Source organism: Bidens hawaiensis, unplaced genomic scaffold (assembly GCF_021521415.1).
Source record: "Bidens hawaiensis isolate Kalapana, Puna unplaced genomic scaffold, B.hawaiensis_p1.1 tig00001960_1, whole genome shotgun sequence".
Lineage (NCBI taxonomy): Eukaryota > Viridiplantae > Streptophyta > Magnoliopsida > Asterales > Asteraceae > Bidens > Bidens hawaiensis.
Genome location: NW_027491108.1, coordinates 3,346,609 through 3,370,615, shown reverse-complemented (window position 1 = coordinate 3,370,615; position 24,007 = coordinate 3,346,609). Strand labels below are relative to the sequence as shown.

Below are 24,007 nucleotides of genomic sequence, written 5' to 3'. Positions count from 1 at the left end.
TTTTTATTTGGTTTAAACAATTAAATTTTTAAACAGGCTTACTTGGTAAACTTTTTTGTATAAAAATAAGTTTAAAAAAATGTCTCAAGTGAGACTAGAACCTACAACCTTGTTGTTGGGAGTCATACCCCTTTGCCACTAGACCAAGTTAGTTATTGAATAATTAGGGTAAATCATTAAATATACACATTTTTTTCATAAAAATATACATATGAAATAAAATTTGTGCCCGGCCGGTCGCGCACTTTGCGCCATGCCCGAGCCGGCTCTGCAAGAGCTTATGTTATGCGATATCTTTGCTCTGTACGATAACTATAAGACTTGGCGAGAAAACCCTAAATTCGAGTTTATAGTTGCATCGAACGTTCGATTCCTGAAACGAATAAAGATATGAACTTCATGGTCCGAAAACCACTACCTCAAGTTTCGTGCAATTCCATTCATTAATGTCAACCCTTTTTGAAGAAAACACACATTTACACAAACCGAAGCCTTTAATCTGGATTTAATGATGATATTATTTGACTTCAGTGATTTCCGTCGGTAAATCTATATCAAGCCCGATACTTTACAGCTTGAAATCAAACCTTGATCCAAAATGAATGCTTGAGCTCAAATCCTTGACTTTCTCTCTCTATTCTCTCCCTAGAACACATACATATTACATATACTAGTTCTCGAGAATGGAGCAAATGGAGAGTGTGTGGTGACTAGAAAACATTTACTATGGTCTCTCAAGTTAATATAAATGCGTAACATTAATAGATTTTTTTTCTTCAAAATTTTAGGTCGTTACAAATCTACCTTTTCAGAAGAGGTTTCGTCCTTTAAACCTGTTACATTTCAAATAAAAACGGACAAGTCCATTTCATTTCCTCTTCTAAATATAGAAATCCACTATTCAGTATTCTATAATTTTCGTGAGTGATATAGATAAATTACAGAGAAAGAGATGTTGATTCAGAATAAAGGGATTTAATATTTAAAGTTGATTTAGATTATTTAAAACAGATTAACATTCTTTTCTAACTTAAGATACATAAATCATAGGAAATAAATCAATTTTATTTGTATATGAACACTATTATTATTATTATTATTATTATTATTATTATTATTATTATTATATATAACAGTTACATACTTTGGTGTCGCTAGGTAGGCTCGAAATTTAATTTACCTTTTGTTTTTTGCTTTAGTTCCGGTACCGTGACAAGTTTAATGAAAACCTAACAAATTCGCGTAGACTCACTGCATTTTGTTTCAATTTCGTTACCGTAACCAATGTGACGGAAACCAGTCAAATCTGCGTCACCGTCTCAACTTCCGGGATTGACAATGCTTGGAACTTCCAACGCCCGAGTGTTACCGACAGACGCCACTCAATTGATCCACCTCAAATTTTATATGTTTTTGTTTTATTTTTGATTTTCAGTTCCGGTATCATAACACACTTAACCGAAACCGACCTTATTTGCATCAGCTTACTGTCTCAGTACCCAAGACAAATAACACTCGGGTTATCATTGCCCGGGTTTTACCAACCTACCGGGCGTAACTCAGTAGGGATACCACTAGTAGTTATTATTGTATATATAAGACAGGCGCAAAGGCTAGCAACTTCTTGGGCCCCTCTTTCTCCTCCTCGGGTAAGTGAATTTTTGGGGAAACTTTTTCCGTTACTGTACCTCTAACCGAAAACAAACAAACGAACAATACATATGTCAACGACTTCCTCTTCTTCTTCGTCTCACGACGCCGGAGGAGCAGACGCCGGAGACGCCGCAGGACCGTCGCATTCACGTCAGCGTTTCAACACCGCCGTCTGGCCGGAACCTTTTCTTGAAGCCCTCGCCACTCAAATCGCCATTGACGCCGCTCTCTCCTTCGGCCGCCTCGCCGCTGCTCCCGCACTCTCCAATATCTTCCAGGTATCATTTCTTCAATCGTTACGTTATCCGATGATTATAATGTGCAAATTAATGCTTGCGTTACTTACACTGATTGTGTGTGTATGTGTTTACGATTCAATCGGCGTTTCGTGTTCGTGACATTACGCTAACGAATTGAAATCTTAAATGAATTTGCATTGATCATGAAAGCTACTAACTCAGTACAGAAGTTAAGCTATTGACTATTCACAACACAGAAAATTGATTACTCTGAAACTTATAGTTGAATCTAATTAAACGTTTTTAAAGGAGTTCGTTCAACTGTTGAAGTTATACATAATTATTCTATATGCTCTCTGGACTGGTACAACGGGAGAGGTGTTCGTCCGTTATGTGGTAATTGGAATATCAATGGTTTACGTATTTTGCGTTCATTACATTTGGTTTCATGTTCAATTAGATTTTATCTCTATAAGTTTTTGTTTTATACTTAGCAACACCAACTATATATAATTTGTTAAAAATTAAAATTTACTGAAAAATGATAGATACATTGGGAATAGTTAAGTTCATTTTTTTAATAAGGTTACAATGCCGATCATGTTATTACATAATTACAAAACGTCTATGAGTATATTTAGATGATCCACAATAGATGGCTTTAACCGGCTCTATGTCATCTTTGCCCATTATGTTCGGGTTATGTCCTTCTCATAGTTCAAATCCAAACGTTTTATTGGGATGATGTTTTAAAGTATGTTTATAACATTTGTAAAGTAAAAATTTGTTTAGATGGCATGGAGCCAAGGATATGTTATTCTAAAGATAATATATAGGTTTGACACCCCTATGTGTTTGCATGTGTTTATCTTTTAAGATATGAATGATGTGTTAGGCGTGACTAATTAATTGCGTATTTCCAAAGGGGGACAATACTTTCTTTTAGGGGCTTTTGACCACCACTTTCTTGGGAATGAAAGAATAAAAATGTCATTCAAGGCCTTTTGACAATATTGTTTTGGCCATTTCAGTTCAGGATTATAACCCAAGAGACTCTTGTCTTTATTATACATGTAATTACATAAATAGTTTTTAAAAATTTTAAAATATATATCTTTTATGTTTATTAAATTTTTTTTGATGAAAATATATTCTTAGTTATAATTTTGGTAGCTATAAAATCTCTCAGTTATCATCTTTTTTTTTGAAGTTTTTCTAAATAAATACATAACAATATACTTTTCAAGTTTTATCAAACATATGATTTTTTTTATATTAGTTATGATTTATCTAGTAGGATGTTGAGCTTCTATTGATCATTTTAATCATATTTCGGTTTAAAAAATGTTATCCAAAATGAATGTAATAGTGTAAAAGAAAAAAAAGAAAAAGAAAAGAGAGAAGATAATAAAAGAGAAAAATAGAACAAAAAGGAACAGAACTTTTAGAATGCGGTCTCTATCCAGAGGTCAGTTTAGGTCAAATTTATTGACCATAGATCGATGTCCAGCACAAATAAGACCCACACTTTGTCGCTTTCAAATAAATTTTGCTTTTTGCCTTTTTGTATTGTTTACATGTTTACTACTAATAAATATTTTTTTAGTAGATGAAAGCTACCGTTACCGTTTCTATATATATTGTCCTTCGGTTGTATTTTTTTGTCTACCTTATTTGAAATAGAAATATATTCCTGCATGTTGACACACAAATATGTCAATTTTAAAGTTCGCTAATCACAGTAATAGACCTCTTTAAACATTTTAAGTATTTGATAAGTGAAATAATAGGAGACATGATAATTTTTTCTCAGGGAAAATGCCTGTTGAAAAAATGAAGTAGAATTGTAAATTTTTTCTCCTATTAATCAACGTGATCGGTTGCTAGACTCGTGAAATTTAATTTTATTTCATTGCTGTACATGTGACATTTGTTGTTAATTCACTAGCATAATAAAGCATTAAAAACTTGCCTTACTATACAAAGATAAGAAACAAAAATATAATAACTTCTACTTTTTTTTTCCTTTGAATTTATAGTCTTTTTTTACCTCATAGTATATTCTAATAGGGTTTTTCTCTCTCTAGTTTTGGTCAGAAATGTAACTGTTTGTATGTACTTTGTTGCTTCTAGCTTCTTGATCCGTTTTTAAACTATACCCTTTATATTACTGTATTTTAGTATCTTTAAATAAATTATTTTTGAATTCTTTTAATTAGAAAATGATTCTTAAATAAAAAATCTTTCATCTTAAGTTTTTTACTACTTTAAAAACCTCATAAAACAATATTGTTCAAATACCGAGAGTAACTAGAACAATATATCTAACATTTTAATAAAAAAATATTTGATGTTTAATGCATTACATTAATGTATGTAGTTTTGTAATCTTATAATTATGAAAAAAGGAATTAAATCTATGATTTTAAAATGAAAGCACAAAGTAAATGTGGTTAGATCATGCGTAGTCAAAACTGGCACATTCGGACATTTTACGTCATACTTTGTTTAGTCAGTTTTTGGACTTTAGCGGGTGTAGTGGTAAAATGACTTAAAACGCAACTCTTATCTCCTCCCCCTCACTCTTCCTCTCTCTCACAAATACCTCAAAATGTGAGCCATCACAATATTATGTACATAACATTGCATATCAAAACGCCACTCATAATGCGTGAGGGCGGTGTTCCCCGGCATTATGACACCAAAACGCCGCCATAATGCTCCCACTCTGGTCTTAGATTTTTTTTTAATAAAAGTTAGACAGTAAGTTGTTCATGCATGCACAAGCCTGTCAACAAGACTTAAATCAGGTAGGTGGGGAGTAATTAAGTATATACATGACGCATGGAGATGGTTTGATGAGAAGGACTAGTGAATAGTTAAGAATCAGAATAAGGCTGAGGGGTGTGGGGCGCTAACCGGGGCGCTAGAGCCCCTCCGCTCGCGCCTCGGGGCGCTAACCCCACACCACCGGGGCGCGAGCGGGGCGCGAGCGCGGAAATCCAGGCAGGCGTGAGCCTGGTCGCGGGAGAAGAGAGAGAAAATGAACGTTGGGAATGGAGAAATAGCCGTTGGGACCCGGTTAAATTAAAAAAAAAAAATATTTTTTACCTAAATAATACCCCATTTCATCTATAAAATACCCCATTTCACCCATATCAATCACCACAACTTCAAAATAAAACCCAAAATCAACCCATCTTCCCAACTTTTTTTTTAAAAATAATGTCGTCGTACTCGTCTGATTCCGACTCCTCCGAAGAGGATGATTTGCTTCTTCATGTAGGGGGAGTTTTGACCGCAACCGTGGTCGATCTCTTACAAAAAATGTGTGTTTTTTTAATAATTTATAGGTTTTTTAATAATACGTTGTTTGAATATATTTATAAAAAAATAAAAAAAAAAATTCGCTGGAGCCCCTGCTGGAGCCCCTCCACACCAGGGCCAGGGGCTCCAGCGGGGGCTCCAACACACCCCTTATCCAGTTTCTCTCTCTGCCACACGTCATAATATTATTGGCTGGAGTCCCCACTGGAGCCCCCATTAGAGCCCCCCACACCCCTTAGCCAAGGCAAAACGAAACGCTAGTACTAAAGTATATTATTTTAATACAAGAAAATATAAGGAAAAAAAGAAACAGGCTAGTTCTGGTAACAGTAGACATGTCAGTAGGTGTAAGTATAGGCGTAGGAGTAGGTGTAGGCATCAGGTGATCTACAAATGTATACAATACGGCAGTGTTTTCTTATTCTCCGAGCATTGATTCTGACACTTCTCTCTCTTAACGTTAATATGCATATATACACAAATAAATATGCATATATACAAATTTGACGAGAGATAGAGATAGAGACACGTACGTTGATATATATTTGATGAGAGAAATAGACACAGAGAGCAGAGAGAGAATTGAAGAATTTATCTTTATTAGATTTCTGCATGCCTGCATGAATTCTCACTTCTGACATAGGATATACATATACCCCCATGCTGCTAAAGCCTTTCTATCTTATCAATTCCAGTTTTGTTTTGCTAAAGTCGTTCCAAGTAAAACATGTTCACTAAATTGTTTTAACTCATTTATTACTCTATGTTATATTTATTTTAATTTTATTGTATTTTTTCTCATATAATTAGATATTTTAAACCTATAGATATATTAACAAAACCATGGCATGCATATGCATTAATTTACGTATAAAATGCTACATTAAATTATTTAGGTAACGGATGTAAACAGTTTTCCAACTTTATACAAATTTAGAGTTTAAAATAAAATTAAAATCGCAATGATATTTTATTTTAATCTCGGTTTTATCATCTCTTGTGACGATCTTGTCTTATGGTACGTTTTAGTGCGTATTTTGTGATTAACATGTCCAAGTATCTGAAAGACTCCTCATCAAACACTTTTAGGTATGATAATTGTTGATGGCCGATAGGTCTTCTGAGAAAAAAAGCAATCACTGTATTTAATATCACGTTGGGAATCCTATAGCCAAATGGTGTTTTGAAAAGTGTTATGTTGTAGTAAGTTAGCAAGACAGTACTTTATCCATTCTACTTGGTCTACAACAAAAGGCTAAGTTGTATTAAGTTACAAGACCAATGTTAAAGAAACTTAAATCAGTTATCGTCACGGTTTTAAGTCACTTAAATTGCTTGTGTTGTTAAAAAAGGAATAATGACGGCTTTAAAGTTAATAGGTGTTGTGAATTGAAATCCTATTAAGATTTTAAAGGCATTGATTGAAGTTCGAACATCTGGTCTACACCGGCTAAACATGTCATATTAGATTCAATACACACAATCATCATACTAACACACGCACACTCACACTCACATATGTGTACGTTTGTTTGTTTGTGTCATTCACATAACATATAGTACAAATGCATATATATATTACACACACATACACATTTGCGTATGCACTTACAGATACACAAGAAAACTATAAATGGATATACATACTTATACTAATTACACATACGTACATATACATTGAAGTACAAATACATAGACGAACATATAACACAATCGTCGATGACACAACCATTTACCATGCTATCATAAGACCTTCTGCATCAAGGTCATCCATAGCTTATGTGAAGGAGATTTGTGAGAAGGATGGAAAAGACAAGTATTGTGGAGGTTCAGGTGGAAGCCATCCATATGAATGGTGAAGAATGGTGGTTGGTGGGTGCCCATGCTGACTAGGCTGTTTGTGGAGAAAATTTCCTTGAATAGACGGTCTAAGAGTTTAAAAATCAACAATTACTGACGAAATGAGTTCGTTGATAACAATCGTTGATAATACTAATTTGTTTGATAGCATGTGGTTAGTTAAGTGTTAACACTTGAATTACTGGCTATTTATCCAAGTGAGGGTATTACCTGATTCTGTTTTTAGACATGTCAAGCTAAATATGACATTTGCCAAATTTTAAACAGAAGTTACTTTGGAATGATTACATGACTTTACTTGATTAGTTTTGTTGGCATTCTGCAGGTATGTAGAACATGGCGAAGAGCATCCCAATCCGACCTTCTATGGCAAACCCTAACCCGACGCATTTGGAATCGTCACCACCTGATCCACCCGTCATGGCACGACGAATACATTTACCGCCACCGTACCGCTAGGAACTTCCATTCCCGTAATTACCACCACACCGTCCTCAACTTCCCTCTCAACGACAACGAAGCACTCTCGTGTCGTCGTCTTGCATTATCCGATTACCACCTTGCAGCTGGGTTCTCCGATGGTTCAGTTCGCCTGTTCCACCTCCCCACAAGACTCCACGTGTCCACGTTCCACCCACATCAACGAAATCATTTTGGACCCTTCTCTCGTGCTGTCTCTGGTATCTTTTTTACAGACACTCGTCTGGTTTTTTCGTCGCTTGATGGTGATATTCATGTTGCCTCTATACATGTTCCGGGAGCTTTGCGTAGGACCCACTTGGGTGACGTGGTCACTGATGGCGTACTTGTTGATTTTACTGGTTCTAGCCGCTGGTGGATTGGCCTTTACGCAGGTATTTACTTCCATCTTACATATGTGTACTCGCAAAAAAAAGTTAATGTTGATCAAACGTGTTTAAACCATTGTGATAAATGTCCTCAGCCCTCTCACGATTGTGCTAAATGTATGCTTGTAAACAAACCGAATGCACGCTCATAGACATAAATGAACGATCAAGGCATGTGTACATGTTCATTTTAGTTCGTTTAACTAATTGAACAAAAAAGTTTGTTCATTTATGAATAAATAAACAAACTACCCATTGAACAATTCATTATTAAACGTTTGGTTCGTTTACATGCCTAGTTAAATTTACCTTTTTTATTTTACTTGTCGTGCCCTTGTACATAAAACGCCCTTTGTTTGAGGGTACTATTAAAATTTAAGTGTAGCTGTACATTTAGCCAACTTACTTAAAAAACAACAATAAATAATTAGAAAAATACCAATTCAAATCAAAATATGTAACTGTATTTTATTTTGAATCAGTAAGTGAGATTTTGGAAGAAGAAAAATGATAAAAAGTAGAAAATTTGAGAATCCGGTTAGGCAGTTCACCACTCAGACTGGTAACCCTCATCCGAATGAAGGTAGCTGTTTCATGAATACTCAATCAGAGCGGTTTGATGAATTCGGGTCTAAGAATATCATTTAAATTCAAGCATAGCTAACCTGAACACCCTTTCTTTTTAACACACAGGTGTTCCAAACCGTGCATTTCATGTACGAAACAGCATCACCGAAGAACTTGTATTCATTGGGGGCACGTTAACAGACCCAGACGCGGTAATTGGTTGGCACCTGCTCGTAGATCTAAATGATCATGTTGGTCGGATCCGTATAACAAGTGATGACATGGCAGTAGGGTTCACGAGAAGCCGTGTGATAGTGTTCAGCTTAGGGAACCAAATGATATTAGGAGAAGAAGAGTTTATGAGGCAAATAAATGTGGGTACAGCCGATGCGTACAATAAGGCACTAATGTTTGTTAACAGTAGGGGTGTAGCTAAGGTGCGCCAGGTGGAACATTTGGGAGAGATTTGCCGGTTCATGGCGCGTGGTGGCTTACTGGGCTGCATAAACGGTGGTTATGCGTTTATTTCGACTAGCAACGGGGTTCGGGTGTGGGAGTTGGATCATGGGGAGTATTTGTATATTTTTCGAGAACGAATTCGGGATATAACAGCCATGATAGCCGATGAACATCATGTGGCAGCTAGCACTGGTGACAATACAATTCATTTGTGGGACTTTGGAGCACGTTAGAGACTTCTCACACCACATGGCTATTGACTAATTTTGACTTTGACTTTGACTTAACAGTCAATGTCGTTTTTGCTTCATGTGATCTATAGAGGCTAGTGATGCCGGTGAATGAGAAGGATAGGTGGCTCCTGTTAACTATTTGATTTAGTGTTTAGGTTTCGCTTTGTATGAATATTGTTGTCTTTTGAGTTTTGACCTTTGTTGTTGGAAATTATTTGATATCGGGTATGGATATTATTTGGGTATAGTGAATGTTTTATTGGTTGGTAAGGAGAGGGTTTGTATAATTTCAATTTAATGGATTAATGCTTCATTTTTTTTCTTTCTATTTATGGTGTGATTTTATCGATTTAGTTGTTCGGCTCATAGTTTTGAATTTAGAAAATTTTGAATTTGTATATTGGTCTTCAAAATATTTGACAGCCAAACACTTATGCCGTGTTTGTTTTACAGAATTCAAAGGAATTGGAATCTTAATTCGTGGGAATCCAAAATGGTGTGTTCGGTTGTTAAAAAAATTGGAAATGGATTCAATTCCTTCAATCAAAGGGATTTCAAATTCTTCCAAAATACGAAGGATTACGAGGAAATTCATTGGAATCTTTCTCGAGTTTTTTTTACGAGGATAATGTCGGAAACATTTTAATTTATTTATTTATATTTTGAGTTATGAATTTTTTATTATTATTTTTGAATATTTTAAGGGGATTTTTTTATCTTAATAGAAACACCTAAAAAAAATTCAATAAACTAAAATGTTTCCACTGTTATCCTTGTTAAATAAAAAAAAATGATTCCAATTTATTTGTGGTGATAGATTACAATTCATTTGTCAAATGAACATATCATGAGTGGAATTGGATTTCAATTCCTTCCAATTCCAATTGAAATGTTCAGATTCCAAATCAATTACTTCCAATTCCAAATATTATGCAAATTCCAATTCCATTTCATTCTGTGAAACGAACATACCCGTAATAGTAAATAGCTATTTAGAACATTTACGTAACTTTCACAGTGGATCTATTTGCAAGAAGACATGAAGCAAAAAGACCCAACCATATGGAGTTTAAGACCACAACATTTGATGAGTAGTGGATGCTAAATCTTTGGTGTAGTGGATGAGAAATGAAAGCTTCCTTTAGAGGGATCCACACCAAATAAAACGAGCTCACACAGGGCTAGAAAAAATCCCATGCCAGGATAAAACTAAAAGAAGATACAACTTTTATATGAGGTAACTAGTAGTAGTATGCTTGTATATTGAAAGTTAGATCCAAAAACACATAAGAACCCTCACCAACCAGCTCCATTGCTTTGATGTTTTGCTCACCAAATACGTCCATGTAATCACCTACCAAAAAAATAAAGAATTGGCATGCTTGGTGTGAGGTATAGAATGACGAGGAAATGGATTGGCAAAAGGAATGAAATTGATCATCGTTAGTTCATTGTCATTTTTGGTTGACCAATGGAAATTAAATTAATCATTACTCTAAGTTGTTTGATATGCAAAAAAAGATGCAGAAATTCAAAACCAAAAAGATCAAAACTCATTATCATGCAATACATTCTAACATAACTGAATAAAAATACAAGCCAAACCGAATCCCTAGACCCTATTACCTCTCGTGTGCAGGGGGGGGGGGGGTTGAAACTAATGAATTTTTATAATCATACACAAGATTTCCATGACAAGCAAATCAAACCACAAGTAGATGATAATAAACGTGAAACACTAACCAAATGATAATCAATCAAAGAATACACGCATAATCATATCCAACAATTATATAAAAAAAAGTCTAACACTCAATACATCAAAGATTAATCTAGATAAAGCTTTTCAACAGCGTAGCTAATGTAATTAATTAAAACCAAAAATAGTGAAATCAATAAATTATCACCCATACCTAAATAGTACAAGAAAATTAGGTACTATTCATGTAAAGAAATTGAAAGAAACACAAACTATTGAAAGAAGCACAAACTTAAAAAACAACTAGCGTAATGCACATGTAACGAATGTGCTTTTCTAATAGGGTAAACTGCGGTTTTCGTCTATGTGGTTTATTCAAATCTGCGATTTTAGTCCAATAGTTTCAAATTTGTGATTTTCGCCAATGTGGTTTCATTTTACTTGCAATTAAACTCGAATTCACTAATCCCGGTAAGTCTATTCATTAAACCCAAAAGCGTGTCTTTCACATGAGGGGCAGTTTTGACATTTTTCTCCCAAAATAAACCCCAGTCCTAATTTGCACGCCCCTCTCGTTGTAGCAACAACTTTTAAGAAAATTGATTTGGAAAACTTTCCAATAGGATCACTTTTAATGAAAACCAATTTCGACTTATCATGTTAACTAAAGAGACGAAATTATATGAATGATGCTTGCATTTGTTATATCAAAAGAGAACTACTTGCATTCGTTTTCAAAACATGAAAAGTCGTAGGGAACAACTTTAAGAATGCGTAATATATTTTTTCCTCTTTTCGAATGACATTGCATTTTGTGTGTTTTATTAGGATAATGTTTTTTATTAGGTTTTTTTCGCCTCGACCCGACCCGAACATCGATCGGCCCAAAAATTTTGAACACCAAAAAATGATACCCCATTATCCAAAAATCCTGGGTCCGCCACTGTATGAATTTATATATCCATTTAATGTAGATACACCATATTATGTATTCATGCTTCCATTACATGTATTTATAAGTACAAAATTTAGCCCAAATTTATTTTGATTAACTGTTATTAAGCTAGAACAAAAAGGTTAACTAAATAAACCAAACTAATTAACCGAAAACCGATTTGAGGCTAGTAACCGGAACTGTACAGACCCGTTTGTTTTCTTTTGTTTTTTTTAATCTGCCGTCATCCTCCTTTAGAGTGATTCACCCTCCTTTTGTTACTTTTCTTTTTCTCAATGACCTATCCCACCCCACTGTCCCCACATAGCATAAATATTGCTGCTTGATATTTCTGTTATGTCTCTTTTGTGAATTTGGGGTGTGGGTCATGGGCCCATCCAGTTTGTAAAAAAGCCCACTAATGAAATATAAAACTCAAAGCCCACTAACGAAAACCAATTTCACATTATTATTATCATCACTCTAAAATTCACTGAACCCTAATTCCTAATTTCTAGTGGGAGCTCAATTGCAACTGCAACCGGAAAGCAATGGTGGGACTATCCGTCGGAGAAAAGCTTTTTATACAAGGCGGAATCGCTCAAGACCTCCGTACTGACGGTCGCAAACGATTAACTTACCGCCCTATACTCGTCCAAACCGGCGTCATTGCTCAAGTAAACCCTTGTTTTATACAATTATTAACTTTTTATTAGTTATCTGTTAGGTTTGCTGATTGTTAATTGCAGGCCAATGGTTCTGCAAGAGTTAAGATGGGTAACACTGAAGTTATTGCCAGTGTCAAGGTAATTATTTGTTCTTAATTTGTATATTTATTTATAAATTTTAACCATATGTGTTGCTTGATTGCAGGCTGAGTTAGGCAGACCGAGTTCTTCAGCACCTGATAAAGGCAAAGTTTCCATATTTGTTGATTGTAGTCCAACTGCAGCACCACAATTTGAGGTTTAATTTTTTATATATTTTTATTTATTTATTTATTTTTAGTTTTATATAAATTTCAAATTTAGTGGAAATAGAAGTGGTCCGGTTGCCCGATTTGAATAGCTGAATCTGAACCCGGCCCATATATATCGTCGTGTTTAAGCGGTAAACTCTAGACTAGAGGCTCTTAAATCGTGTCGTGTTTCGGGTTAGCAAGTTTAATGTTCATTTGCAAATATGAGTATTATTTGGCAATATAATAAGTTAATAACAGTTTAAACAACTAATGTGTTTTCTGTTTTTTTTTAAATAGTATCTTGTGTGATTTGTTCATATAGGGGAGAGGTGGTGAAGAACTATCAATGGAACTATCTGCAGCCCTAAGACAATGTTTATTGGGAGGTAAAAGTGGGGCAGGTATGTAATTTCACAAAAGAAGATATATTATATTTGTACAAATCGAACAGTTTTCATATTATAAGTTTATGACAAATGTTGTGACCACATTAATGGCAGGAGCTGGAATTAATCTTTCATCTTTGTCAATTGTGGATGGAAAAGTCTGTTGGGATTTATATATTGATGGTCTTGTGATTAATATGGATGGAAATGTGCTTGATGCTTTAGGTGCTGCCATTAAGGTATGTTTGTTGTTTGTTATTATTTTTATTTGTTTATTAAATGCTAAATTTTCAGCTGTTTTTTGATTTAGCAATCATTAGAAATTAATTTTGTATCGTTAGAGATCAAATGATCATGCTAGGAGTAGCTTCAAGTAAACTAGTTTTGATTATGTTATTGTTTACGGACTTGTTTTTAAGAATCATACACACTGAGGGTGTAACGAGCTAAGCCTGATCTCGACTAGGCTTGAGCTTGGCTCGTTTAACTAACGAGAGCAAGAGTGAGAGTTCGTCTCACTGTGAGCTCCTTTTTTAAAGCTCGAGCTCGGCTTTTTTTTATATCTTAGTCATATCATATAAATCTTACATATATTATTCATATATAGTTTTTAGTTTTCTATATTACATGATATATATTTTGTTATTTCTTTTCATAGCTTTATATATGATAATAATTATACTAATGGCTATATAAAATTTATATTAATAATAAGCTTATTTAGGCTTATGAGCTAGCTCGAACTTGGCTCGTGCGTAGTTTTTCAAGCTCGAGATTGGCTTGTTTATTATTTATTATTTAACTTATACAAGTCAGTGATTATTATTTATACATAATATAGTTGTAATTTTATATATAACATAATATATGTTATTTTGGTTATTTTTACCATAAATTTGTATCTAATAATTAGTATATTAAATATAATAAATAAAAATCTATAAATAATAAGCCCGTTTAGCCAACTCGAGCTTGATAACTAAAGTTCAGACGTAGGCTCGTTTAATAAACAAGCTTATTTTTAGTGCTGGTTATCTGATTTCTATCATTCCTATCAGGCTGCTTTAAGCAACACAGGCATCCCAAAAGTAAACGTTGCATCAGCCGCAACATCAGATGAACAACCCGAGGTTGATGTCAGTGATGAAGAGTTTCTACAGTTTGACACCACAGCGGTCCCAGTTATCGTTACTTTAACTAAGGTGTGACATTATTTCAAAACTTCAAAACAGATTGCCTTTTTTTTTAATTTATTGGTTTTTGTTTTTATTTAGGTTGGAAGGCATTATATTGTAGATGCAACTTCAGAAGAAGAATCACAAATGAACTCTGCTGTTTCGGTTTCGGTCAACAGGCAAGGATTGATATGTGGGTTGACCAAAAGAGGGGGTGCTGGTTTAGACCCGAGTGTGATTCTTGATATGATATCGGTGGCTAGACATGTAAGTGAACAGTTGATGAACAAACTGGATTCGGAGATTGCTGCGGCTGAGGCTATGGAAGAAGATTTATGATTATCGTCATAGTAATAGATGATTCTCATGGATGTAAAGAGTTTTATAATGTTGTGTTAATTTTTTTTTGTTCTCTAATTCGACATGTAACATTCCAAATTGGTAGTTTGACGAGGTTTAAATGACATTTTGATGCCATGGCGAGTCAAAACGGGTTGATTGAGATTTGAGAACACGTCGGGTCAAAAGAGGTAAGATAATAACAATTCGTGCTTATTTACTTAATGAGATGAATTTGACATAAATTTTTTTTATCGAACTCAAAGGTGTATAGAAAAAGAAAACAATTTTAAATCAAATGAGTACTTTAACAAAATACAATACTTGATTTGTTTATAATTATGAAAACTTAAGACTTGAAATTTACCAAATTTTACACCTTTTTCTTTTGACTTGATTCACCCAAACCAGTTTCTTCAATAAAGCTTTATATTTCAAAGCAATAGTAAATAATCATCAAAATCTCCATTCCTCCAAGCACTTTTGCATAGATTTTGTAATTTTGTAAATGATCAACTGTCTTAAATCTGGCAAGTCATGTTAACTATCGCAACTTGTACACCGTCTTGGTGATGGATATTTAATAACTCGACTCGAATCTACAAAGCTACAAACACCGGTTATGTTTCTTGTTCTATTTCTTTACCATCGGCATTAGAATCACATATGCGTTTAACACTTTCAAAGCGTTCAAGCGTGAGATGCCCCTCATTCAACTCTTTTAACAAACTCATAACTAACCAATCTTTCCACACTTGAGAAGACCCTTCACACAACTTACTCCATATAACCGAATCAGGACCAACAGGCCTCTCTAACACCTCTTTAAAAACACCAGACGCACCATCAAAATCATCATTCTTTAAGAAAGATATCACCATCATCTTTATTGTTTCCACATTTGGACGACAACCACTCTTTATCATGCTTTTGTATAACTCAAAAGCGCGATCCGGGTTCTTTTGAACACACTGTCCTCTAATAAGAGCAGCAAAAGTTGAAGCATTCGGTACTAGTTTCTTTTTATCAAGTTCTTGAACCAAATAAGCGGCCTTTCTAGTTTTCCCAATGTTACATAATCCCAACAACATTGCGTTATACGTCAAGATATCGGCTTTAATCCTATTTCTCAACATTTCTTCAAAGAATTGAGTACCGTTTTCGACTTTACCCAATTTGCAATACCCACTTATCATCGTGTTATATGTTACCGCATTAGGAGCCACATTCATGGCAGACATTTCACCGAACACCTTATATGCATCATGCATCTTCCCTTCGATACAAAACCCATGGATTAGCGTGTTATAAGTGATCACATTCGGGCTAATCCCATTCTTCTCCATTGCAACTTTCAAGTTAATTGCGGTGCTTAGAAGGTTTTTGTTAACATAAGCCGCGATCAACGTATTGTAAGACGCAACATTATGGCTAAAACCCATATCCGGCATTTCATCAAACACTTGGCGTGCATTCTCTAACTTCCCCAACTGACAACAACCATTGATCAACATATTGAGAGTAAACACATTCACCGTCATCCTCGACCGCCTCATTTCCTTATAGAACGACACCGCAACACCCGCTCGATTCATACTAAGCAACGAACTCATATACAAATTACACGATTCAACAGTTGGCAAAAACCCATACTCCTTCATTCGACAAAACGCATCAGTCGCATTTCGAAACTGTTTCATCTGAGCATAAGTTTTAAACAGTGCATCAAACACACGAGGGGTGGAGTCACACATCCTGTAAGAGTTAATAATCGAATCGAAAAGCTTCGAATGGACCGACACATCGCAGGAACCAATAATTTTGATTAAAACAGATTCTGCAGACACAAATTTACGATTTTTCGTGAGTATGTGGAGGATAATGGAATTGGCTTCGAGGGTTAGTAGATTAGGGTTATTGAGTTGAACCCACTTGAAGAATTTGAGGGAAATTGAGTAATCGGTTTGAAGCTTTAGTAAAATGTGGTTTATTTTGAATGGGTTTAATTTGGGTAATAGTTTATCGAGTTTGGACCAATCGGAGTGGAGAAGATGACTGTGAGCTACGTTGACGTAATCGAGATCTTGGCCTGTGGGTTCTTGGATTGTTCTGTGGGGGATTGGAATTGGGGTCCATTTGCTTGTTGTTCTGAAAACAACAGAGGAATTAGGGTTCTTCGTAAGAGTTGAAATTGCACGACTTGGCATCGGGTTCATGATGCAGACTGTGTACTTTGGTATCAAAACACTTGTGGTACCAACTGAAGCAGACAAAGCAGTAGTAGGAAAACCTCGTGTCGTTTGTTGTCTTCCGAGTTTTTTTTTTTTAACGGAAAACAAACATTTATATACTTCGTACAGGATTGACGTAATGGCAAAAAGCCGCTAGTGGCTAGGTCCCTTTAGCATCTCTAAAAGTGCTTAAATGGGGAGAAAAAGAATCATTTCCTTTTCTTTTCTTTTCTTTTATCTTTCTTTTGCTTTCAATTCCTTCTAAATTGAAAGGAAAGTTGTCTATCTCATTTTACTCTTTAAAATACACCATTTTTATTTCATTTCCTTTCTCTTCTTCTGTTAAATAGTCTTTGCCTCCATAACATATCAAAATTATCTTTCTTTTCTTTTCTCTCCGTGAAAAAACTTAGGAGCACACTCTGACTATTATTCCCTTCATTTTCTTTCATTTCTCCTCATAAATGAAACTCACTACGAACTCTGGTACAATTTTCACATAAAATTTTATACGCATTCTTGAAACCTTTGGCCTTATTCCAGTAAAGTTTTTAAAGTACAATCAAAATAACTTAAATCTGAAATTGTCTTGCAATTTAGAAGTTATCTAAGGAAAACTCCAAACTGAAAGCACAACAAGGACGTTTTCTTGCTTTCCCATTGAAGAGGTAGGTCCCAGCAGAGCCCAGTTGGACCCGCAAGACTCACCTTAAACAGGGACGTCTGCGCAGAGACCAACTGGATCCGCAGGACCAACCATGCTCAGAGACGTGACGTCCTTACGCGCAGTACGCAAGCTGGTCCCGCAGGAAATGCCTCCCAATGGTGAAGGACTCCGCCTGTCCCCGCAGCCTCGGATACAAGCCATTAGGGAAGGCCACCCGCGCAGCATGGCTACACGCACAAGGCACTTAGCTCTCGATCATTCAGTGTCACCTGAAGGAATGAGCCAAGCCGGGAGCAATCCCGCACAGAGGCGGGAGGGGGAATACTCCCGCCCAAATAAGCCAGTCCGTATACTGAAGGATCTTTTACTGTACCTGACGAGGTATGGGCGAAAGATCTGATCAGAGATACGACAGCTCACTAATACAGTATGGCGAGCAGCATGCTCCTGTACTGTATCACTATTAGCCGCTGCCTACTCACCAACTACTGTCATACCACGTGCGTAGCCGGCAGTTGGTGGAAAGGGAATAGTACACAGCAGGCCTGGTCACTATCAGCCGCTGCCTACCCACCAACTACCAACGGGGCACGTGCGTAGGCAACTGTTGATGAACAGGAACACTGTAGCAGCCGGCCATACCTCCTTGGAAACCTACCTTCGGCTATAAATACCCCAAATGGTATGATCATCTCAACATTACATTATCACATTATCATCATAATATACCTGATATCTGCTCTAGCAATCTCTTAATATACTTTTATATTTAAAGAGCAATCTAGTCTGATTCTCACGCCGGAGGGTGGTCACAAGGAGGAACCCCCCCCCCTTCTCAGTGACGAGCTCACGGTGTCTGTTTTGCAGGTTATCAGAAGAACCATCTTCCAAGGGTCTAACCCCTCGTGGGAAACATCTCTCCAACCCCCAGGTTACCAGTAATCTGTCTGGGGTCCGGTTAGTGTTTCTTCATTGGCGCCATCCGTGCATAAAGCTAGAACTACAATTTTCTCCAGTTTTTTCAAACTTTTACAAAGATGGTTAGAGAAATTCCGGTAACCACAACCCCAGCTACTGGGAGGAATACCGGCAACACAGTTTTTACGAACACTACCCCGGTTACCGAAGCCGGGGCAAGTGAAGTAAATTTTACGAACACTACCCCACTTACCAAAGCTGGGGCAAGTGCAGTAAATGATCGCCTACTGGGATCCACCGATACCCAGTTTGAGAAACGAAGAATCCCCCGCCAGACTCTCGATGATGTTAAGGCATGGGCGGAGGCACGACAAAAGGAATTCCAGGCTGAGTTGGACGAACGCTTGCGTTCCGTGCAACAGGCTGACGAATTCGAATACTGGGAGGATGACTCGGAGGAATCCGACTCCGACGCGAACCCTCGCCATAGGGCAAAAGGGAAGCGTAAAGAAACGGAATCCCAACCGAAAAGGCATTTTGGACAAGCCTTCAAACCAAAAAGCACAGGTGGAAGTCCACGAGACTTCTCCAAAACGTTCAGACCAAACGTTGCAAATGCAGGAACGTCCAAATTTGCAAGGGACATTGCTGAAGCAATCGCCCCAAAGAGTGCCAAACAAATGCCCAACATAGGCACATATGGCGGTATATCTGATCCAGACGATCATTTGAACAGGTTCATAGCGGGGGCAACCGTCAGCAATTGGACGGAACCCACGTGGTGTTACATGTTCCAAATGACGCTGGTGGGGGCTGCTAGAGCTTGGTTTGATCGCCTACCGGTCAACCACATCTACGACTGGGCAGACTTCCAGCAGAAGTTTAGCCAACACTTCAGCCAGCAACGGAAGTATACCGAGGAGCAATGGACAATCCTCAAATGCATACGAGAGGAAGATGAATCTCTGCCAAACTTCATCACTCGCTTCAACTCAAAGAAGCTAAGTTTGGGCAATATCAGCGAAGATCTTGTTCGCGCTGCCTTCATTCAGGGCGCACATGACCCAGAGCTCATCCGCACCCTAACGGGAAAAGATGGCATGCCATCCACATGGGATGGCATCATGACAGCAGCAAAACGCTATGCGGAAACAGAGAAGCAACTGGGTAGAGATCTCCCACAGAGCACAAACCTCTACACTCAGAAGACGAGAGAAGACAACGTCCTCACCGCCAGACTAAATAAAAAGCGAAAGCTAGGCATTTGGCAGTCAAGGGTAAACTTTGACACCTCATCCGGCTTGCAACATCGAGTGGGCGGAAGGGATAATGTACAGTCGCACCGGAACTCCAGATGGACGCCACTCACCAAAAGCGTCACTGAGATATTCGCCACTGAAGAGCTCCCATGGCCAAAGCCTCCAATAATCCGACATCGTCACGATGCTGATCGGAGCAAATACTGTGACTTCCACAAGACAAAAGGCCACAACACTGAAGAATGCATAGACGTAAAGGACATGGTCGAAGCATTTGTCAGAGATGGGACGCTCGCGCACCTCGTGGCACAATAAAGGCTGAGCAGGCGGGTGCGTATAGAACCTCAGCTGGGAAGACACGAATCAATTCCAGCTTCAAAATCGAGACTACATGCTGCGTAAAGAACGAGATCCCGAACCAGGTGCGTATCGGCTCGATGGCACTCCCATCCCAACATGGAAGGGAGCTCATTTACACAGTCTGCATGTAAATCAATTCCAATTTGTAAAGAAAAGGCCAAGAGCCACTTCTAATGGAAATGATTCTCTTTAAGAACATCGAAGCTGATGATTTTACATTTATACTTTTCTGAACTAATATGCCGGTTTTCACCGCATAATTACGTCGTCATTGCATAGGAAGGCGGTCCTACCCGCACGAACCCAGCAACGTGGCAAACCTTCACGCAGGTCAGTTGAAGGGGAAAAAAGTTCAGCACCCAAAAATGAAAGTGCCGGTCTATCCGCATGAATCATTAAAGGAAACTGAATAATAACCTATCAACAACCGCGCGTCGAACGGTTAAACTATCCAACACTGGTGACGGCATTCACATTACGTGAAGTCGTTGCGTGGGAAGGCGGTCTTACCCGCACGAACCCAATAACGTGGCAAACCTTCACGCAGGTCAGTTGAAGGAGAAGAGTTCAATTATCCCATTAAATGAAAGTGCCGGTCTATCCGCATGAATCATTAAAGGAAACTGAACACTAACTTATTGACAACCACGCGTCGAACGGTTCAAAACAAAATCCTTAAAAGGATAAGGAAAACCTACACGCAGGTCTGATATGGGTAAAGTTTTGCCATCCTACTAAGTGCAAGTGACGGTTCTACCCGCACAATCACGATAGAGGAAGCAAAACTTCACACCTACTATCAACCACGTTCAAAGGTTCACTTATCCTCAAAAGATGAGAAAAACCTACACGCAGGTCAGATATGGGTAAAGTTTAGCCATCCTACTAAGTGCAAGTGACGGTTCTATCCTCACAATCACGAAAGAGGAAGCAAAACTTTAATCCATTATCAACCACGTTCAAAGGTTAACTTATCTTAATGCCTTAGAAATTTCGAAAAGAAAACCTACACGCAGGTCAGATGAAGGTTAAAGTTTAGTCATCCTACCAAGTGCAAGTGACGGTTCTACCCGCACAATCACGAAGGAGGAAGCGAAACTTTAACCCATTATCAACCACGTTCAAAGGTTAACTTATTCTAAACACTTGGAAAATTGCTAATTTAAACTAAGTATGCAAGTCATAAGTTTATAAAGCAAGGAACCCAAGGAAGGAAATAACAATCTTAGCAAAAAGATTAATATTTCAAGAATATATTACAAGAATGGCCGGGTAACTACCCGCCTAAAAGAATAAAACTATACAAGTCTATCTTAGCAATGGGAAGGGATCTTCAGGATCAAGCTTCAGGGCCGCTTCCACTTGGACCCGCTCCGTCAGAAGAACGGGGTGGTTTGAGGAACGCTTTGAGGACAGCTAACCCATCATCAGCAGCAGCTACTTCGTCCACCTTCTCCACCACCGGATGCGGGAAGGCTGCGTATTGGTTCAATGCTTGGTCATAAATGGCTTCGGTATCCACATCGAACAAAGGGAAGTTGGAAGGCGGGACGCCTTTCTCAACAAACCCTAGACCAAGCAAGAAGCCGGCCTTTTCCCCATCCTCATGAGAAGCGTTGAGGGCTGCGCTCATAGCATCATCGTAAGAGGTCTCTGAAAAGACCCGACGCACAACCTACAAAAAAAAAATATATATATACAAGTATTTGAACCTTTTCTTACAAAAGAAAAGCGTGAAGATAAAGCTAAACATACCTGAGGCAACGCTTCTCGAAGAAGCCATTGGAGGGCAGCTTGAGCTTCGTTATGGGCGCGTTCGGCTTCGCTCTTGTTAAGGTTGGCAAGTAAAACTTCCTTAGCGGCAGCCTCTTCGACGCCCTTAAGCTTCCGCTCGGTCTGGTCAAGCACCCCCCTCTGGTCCAGGATTTCCTGGAGTTTCTTGGCATCTTCCATTGCCAAGGCATCATGAGCGCATTGGAGAGCCTCTAATTTGCCTTTCAGCTCCTCATTCTCCACACGCAAAGGCTCAGCAACGGCTTCAGCCTGGGCAGCCCTCTCGGTTGCGTTTCGCGCAGTCTCCCTGGCCAGCCGAAGCTGTTCATTCACAGCTTGGGCAGCCTTGGAACGGGCCTCGAGTCGCGCCTGAACTTCAACCTCGAGGGCCTTGAAGGCCTTCTCCTTGGCGGCGGCAGCTGCCGCCAGCTGTTGGTTCTCCTCCCGAAGAGCACGCGCCTCAGATACGTCCTTGGCGCGAGCTGCTTTCAACTTGTCGTTTTCACGACAAAGCAGCTCGACGCGCGGCTGCATCCGGGCCTGGAGAACCCGAAGCTCATTGGTTAGCCTACCCTCCTGGTAGCTAACCATGGCTTCCCCCAACGTACCCGGGGGAGCAGCGTGGCGAGCCCAGTCCACGCACTCCACAGGTGTGCGAAGGGTTGTTCCTCGGCGGATGTTCCATCGTGGAACATACACTTCATTGGAATCCGACACTGCAAAAGAAGCAAAGGCAGTAAGGAAAAGATGATAAAAAACATAAGGGAAAAAGAAAGGAACCCTACGCACCTGTAGGGTCAATGACAGGCCGATAGCCGCCAAACCCATCACCTGAACCTAAAGGAAATCCATCCAACAGGTCAGGCAGACGGGAAGGTGGCAAAGATCGGCGGGAAGCCCTGCGCGTACCTGATGGTCCGGCCGTCGGTGCCGGTGGCGCGGGCATGGTGGCAGCCGCCGTGGTCGCCGTTGTGGTCGCCGCCGCGGTCGCCGCCTCCTCAGCAGCAGCAGTAACCGCCGGCTCCGTAAAGGATGCTGTAAAAATCGCACTCACGGCCGGCGGTGACGTCATCTCGGCCGGAACAGTTGGCTCGAAGGAACGATCAACTGGACCAGCGGATGCAGGCGCAGGCGCCTGGGTCGACACCTCCGGAAGGCTGACCGAGCCTACCGTCATGGGCGGGGAGGTACTCCCCTGCGTTTCACCCCGGAATGCGTCAACATCCACGCCTGCACAAGAAGATAATTGTTAGATAAATTCATGAAGTAATAAATCTACGAACTATTATTGTACTTACGGGTTTTCTTGACCCTGAACGTACGGACGGGCGGGGAGGAACCCGATGGAGCCGGCCTCTTGGTACCGGTCACCGTCGTCGTCGCTGGTTCTCCGGAGGTAACAATCGTAGCCTCCGGAGCAGTGGTCTTCTCACCACCGGGGTTCCCCGCCACACCTTCATTATCTGACTCGGAGTCAGATAGAACCACCGGATCAGCTGTGGAGGCCTTCTCCTTCCCCTTCACGCCGGCAGCAGCCTTCTTCTTCCGCACAAGGGGAGGACCATCTGCGGATTCCTCAGAAGAAGATAGGATGTAAGGATTTCCAACAGCGGGTACAGCATTGAGGGGTTCAGGATAGAATATCTCCTTACCTGGCCGCCGGTGGCTCAGGATCTCTTGGCCCGGCGGATAGACCTCCACAAACCTATCCGCCGTTTGCTCCAGGATGGGCAACTCATTGTCGTCCAGAGCACGAGTGCCCACCCGCACGGGACTGTCAGCTTCCCGCGGGAACAGGAGCGACTCCAAATTATTCCCCTCTGAAAGAAGAAACAGTTAGAAAATAAACTAATATCAGCAAGAAAGACAAGACATACCATAAGGAATAGAGTTCAAACCGTATTCAAGAAGGATGGGAAACCGGGACGCATCCTTCCATACCCGGCTCATCCCCAGCATCACCATCCCGGACTCCGCAAACCGGTAAACCGGAGATTGGACCCGGGATATCTTCGCGAACCATTCCGTGTGACAATCGTCAATTCCAGGTTAACCTCGTTAACTCAACTCCGTTAATTCAAACTTTAAAGATCGTTGAATCTATAACGCATACTTCATT

At 39.0% G+C, this 24,007-nt stretch overlaps 3 protein-coding genes across 3 annotated transcripts; 2 read left to right on the top strand and 1 right to left on the bottom strand.

Annotated features, from left to right (window-relative positions):
- The first annotated feature begins 1,660 nt into the window (after positions 1 to 1,660).
- LOC143601091 (transcriptional regulator STERILE APETALA-like) lies at positions 1,661 to 9,226 on the top strand. The gene is made up of 3 exons (XM_077078593.1): positions 1,661 to 1,931; positions 7,405 to 7,933; positions 8,621 to 9,226. The coding sequence occupies exons 1-3, from the start codon at positions 1,722 to 1,724 to the stop codon at positions 9,184 to 9,186; spliced, it is 1,305 nt and encodes a 434-aa protein (XP_076934708.1). The 5' UTR covers positions 1,661 to 1,721; the 3' UTR covers positions 9,187 to 9,226.
- Positions 9,227 to 12,353: 3,127 nt separating this feature from the next.
- LOC143601082 (uncharacterized) lies at positions 12,354 to 14,764 on the top strand. Its single transcript, XM_077078585.1, has 7 exons — positions 12,354 to 12,496; positions 12,569 to 12,625; positions 12,693 to 12,785; positions 13,103 to 13,181; positions 13,281 to 13,405; positions 14,225 to 14,368; positions 14,441 to 14,764. The coding sequence occupies exons 1-7, from the start codon at positions 12,371 to 12,373 to the stop codon at positions 14,678 to 14,680; spliced, it is 864 nt and encodes a 287-aa protein (XP_076934700.1). The 5' UTR covers positions 12,354 to 12,370; the 3' UTR covers positions 14,681 to 14,764.
- A 536-nt stretch (positions 14,765 to 15,300) lies between these two features.
- Positions 15,301 to 16,897, bottom strand: LOC143602476 (uncharacterized). The gene has a single exon (XM_077079564.1). The coding sequence runs from the start codon at positions 16,894 to 16,896 to the stop codon at positions 15,301 to 15,303; it is 1,596 nt and encodes a 531-aa protein (XP_076935679.1). The 5' UTR covers position 16,897.
- Between the last annotated feature and the right edge of the window lie 7,110 nt (positions 16,898 to 24,007).

Coding starts and splice junctions, on each gene's coding strand:
- LOC143601091 (XM_077078593.1), top strand. CDS start 1,722: ATGTCAACGACTTCCTCTTCTTCTTCGTCTCACGACGCCGGAGGAGCA. Junction 1,932..7,404: donor CACTCTCCAATATCTTCCAG/GTATCATTTCTT, acceptor GGCATTCTGCAG/GTATGTAGAACATGGCGAAG. Junction 7,934..8,620: donor GTGGATTGGCCTTTACGCAG/GTATTTACTTCC, acceptor TTTAACACACAG/GTGTTCCAAACCGTGCATTT.
- LOC143601082 (XM_077078585.1), top strand. CDS start 12,371: ATGGTGGGACTATCCGTCGGAGAAAAGCTTTTTATACAAGGCGGAATC. Junction 12,497..12,568: donor AAACCGGCGTCATTGCTCAA/GTAAACCCTTGT, acceptor TGTTAATTGCAG/GCCAATGGTTCTGCAAGAGT. Junction 13,182..13,280: donor GGGAGGTAAAAGTGGGGCAG/GTATGTAATTTC, acceptor CATTAATGGCAG/GAGCTGGAATTAATCTTTCA.
- LOC143602476 (XM_077079564.1), bottom strand. CDS start 16,896: ATGAACCCGATGCCAAGTCGTGCAATTTCAACTCTTACGAAGAACCCT.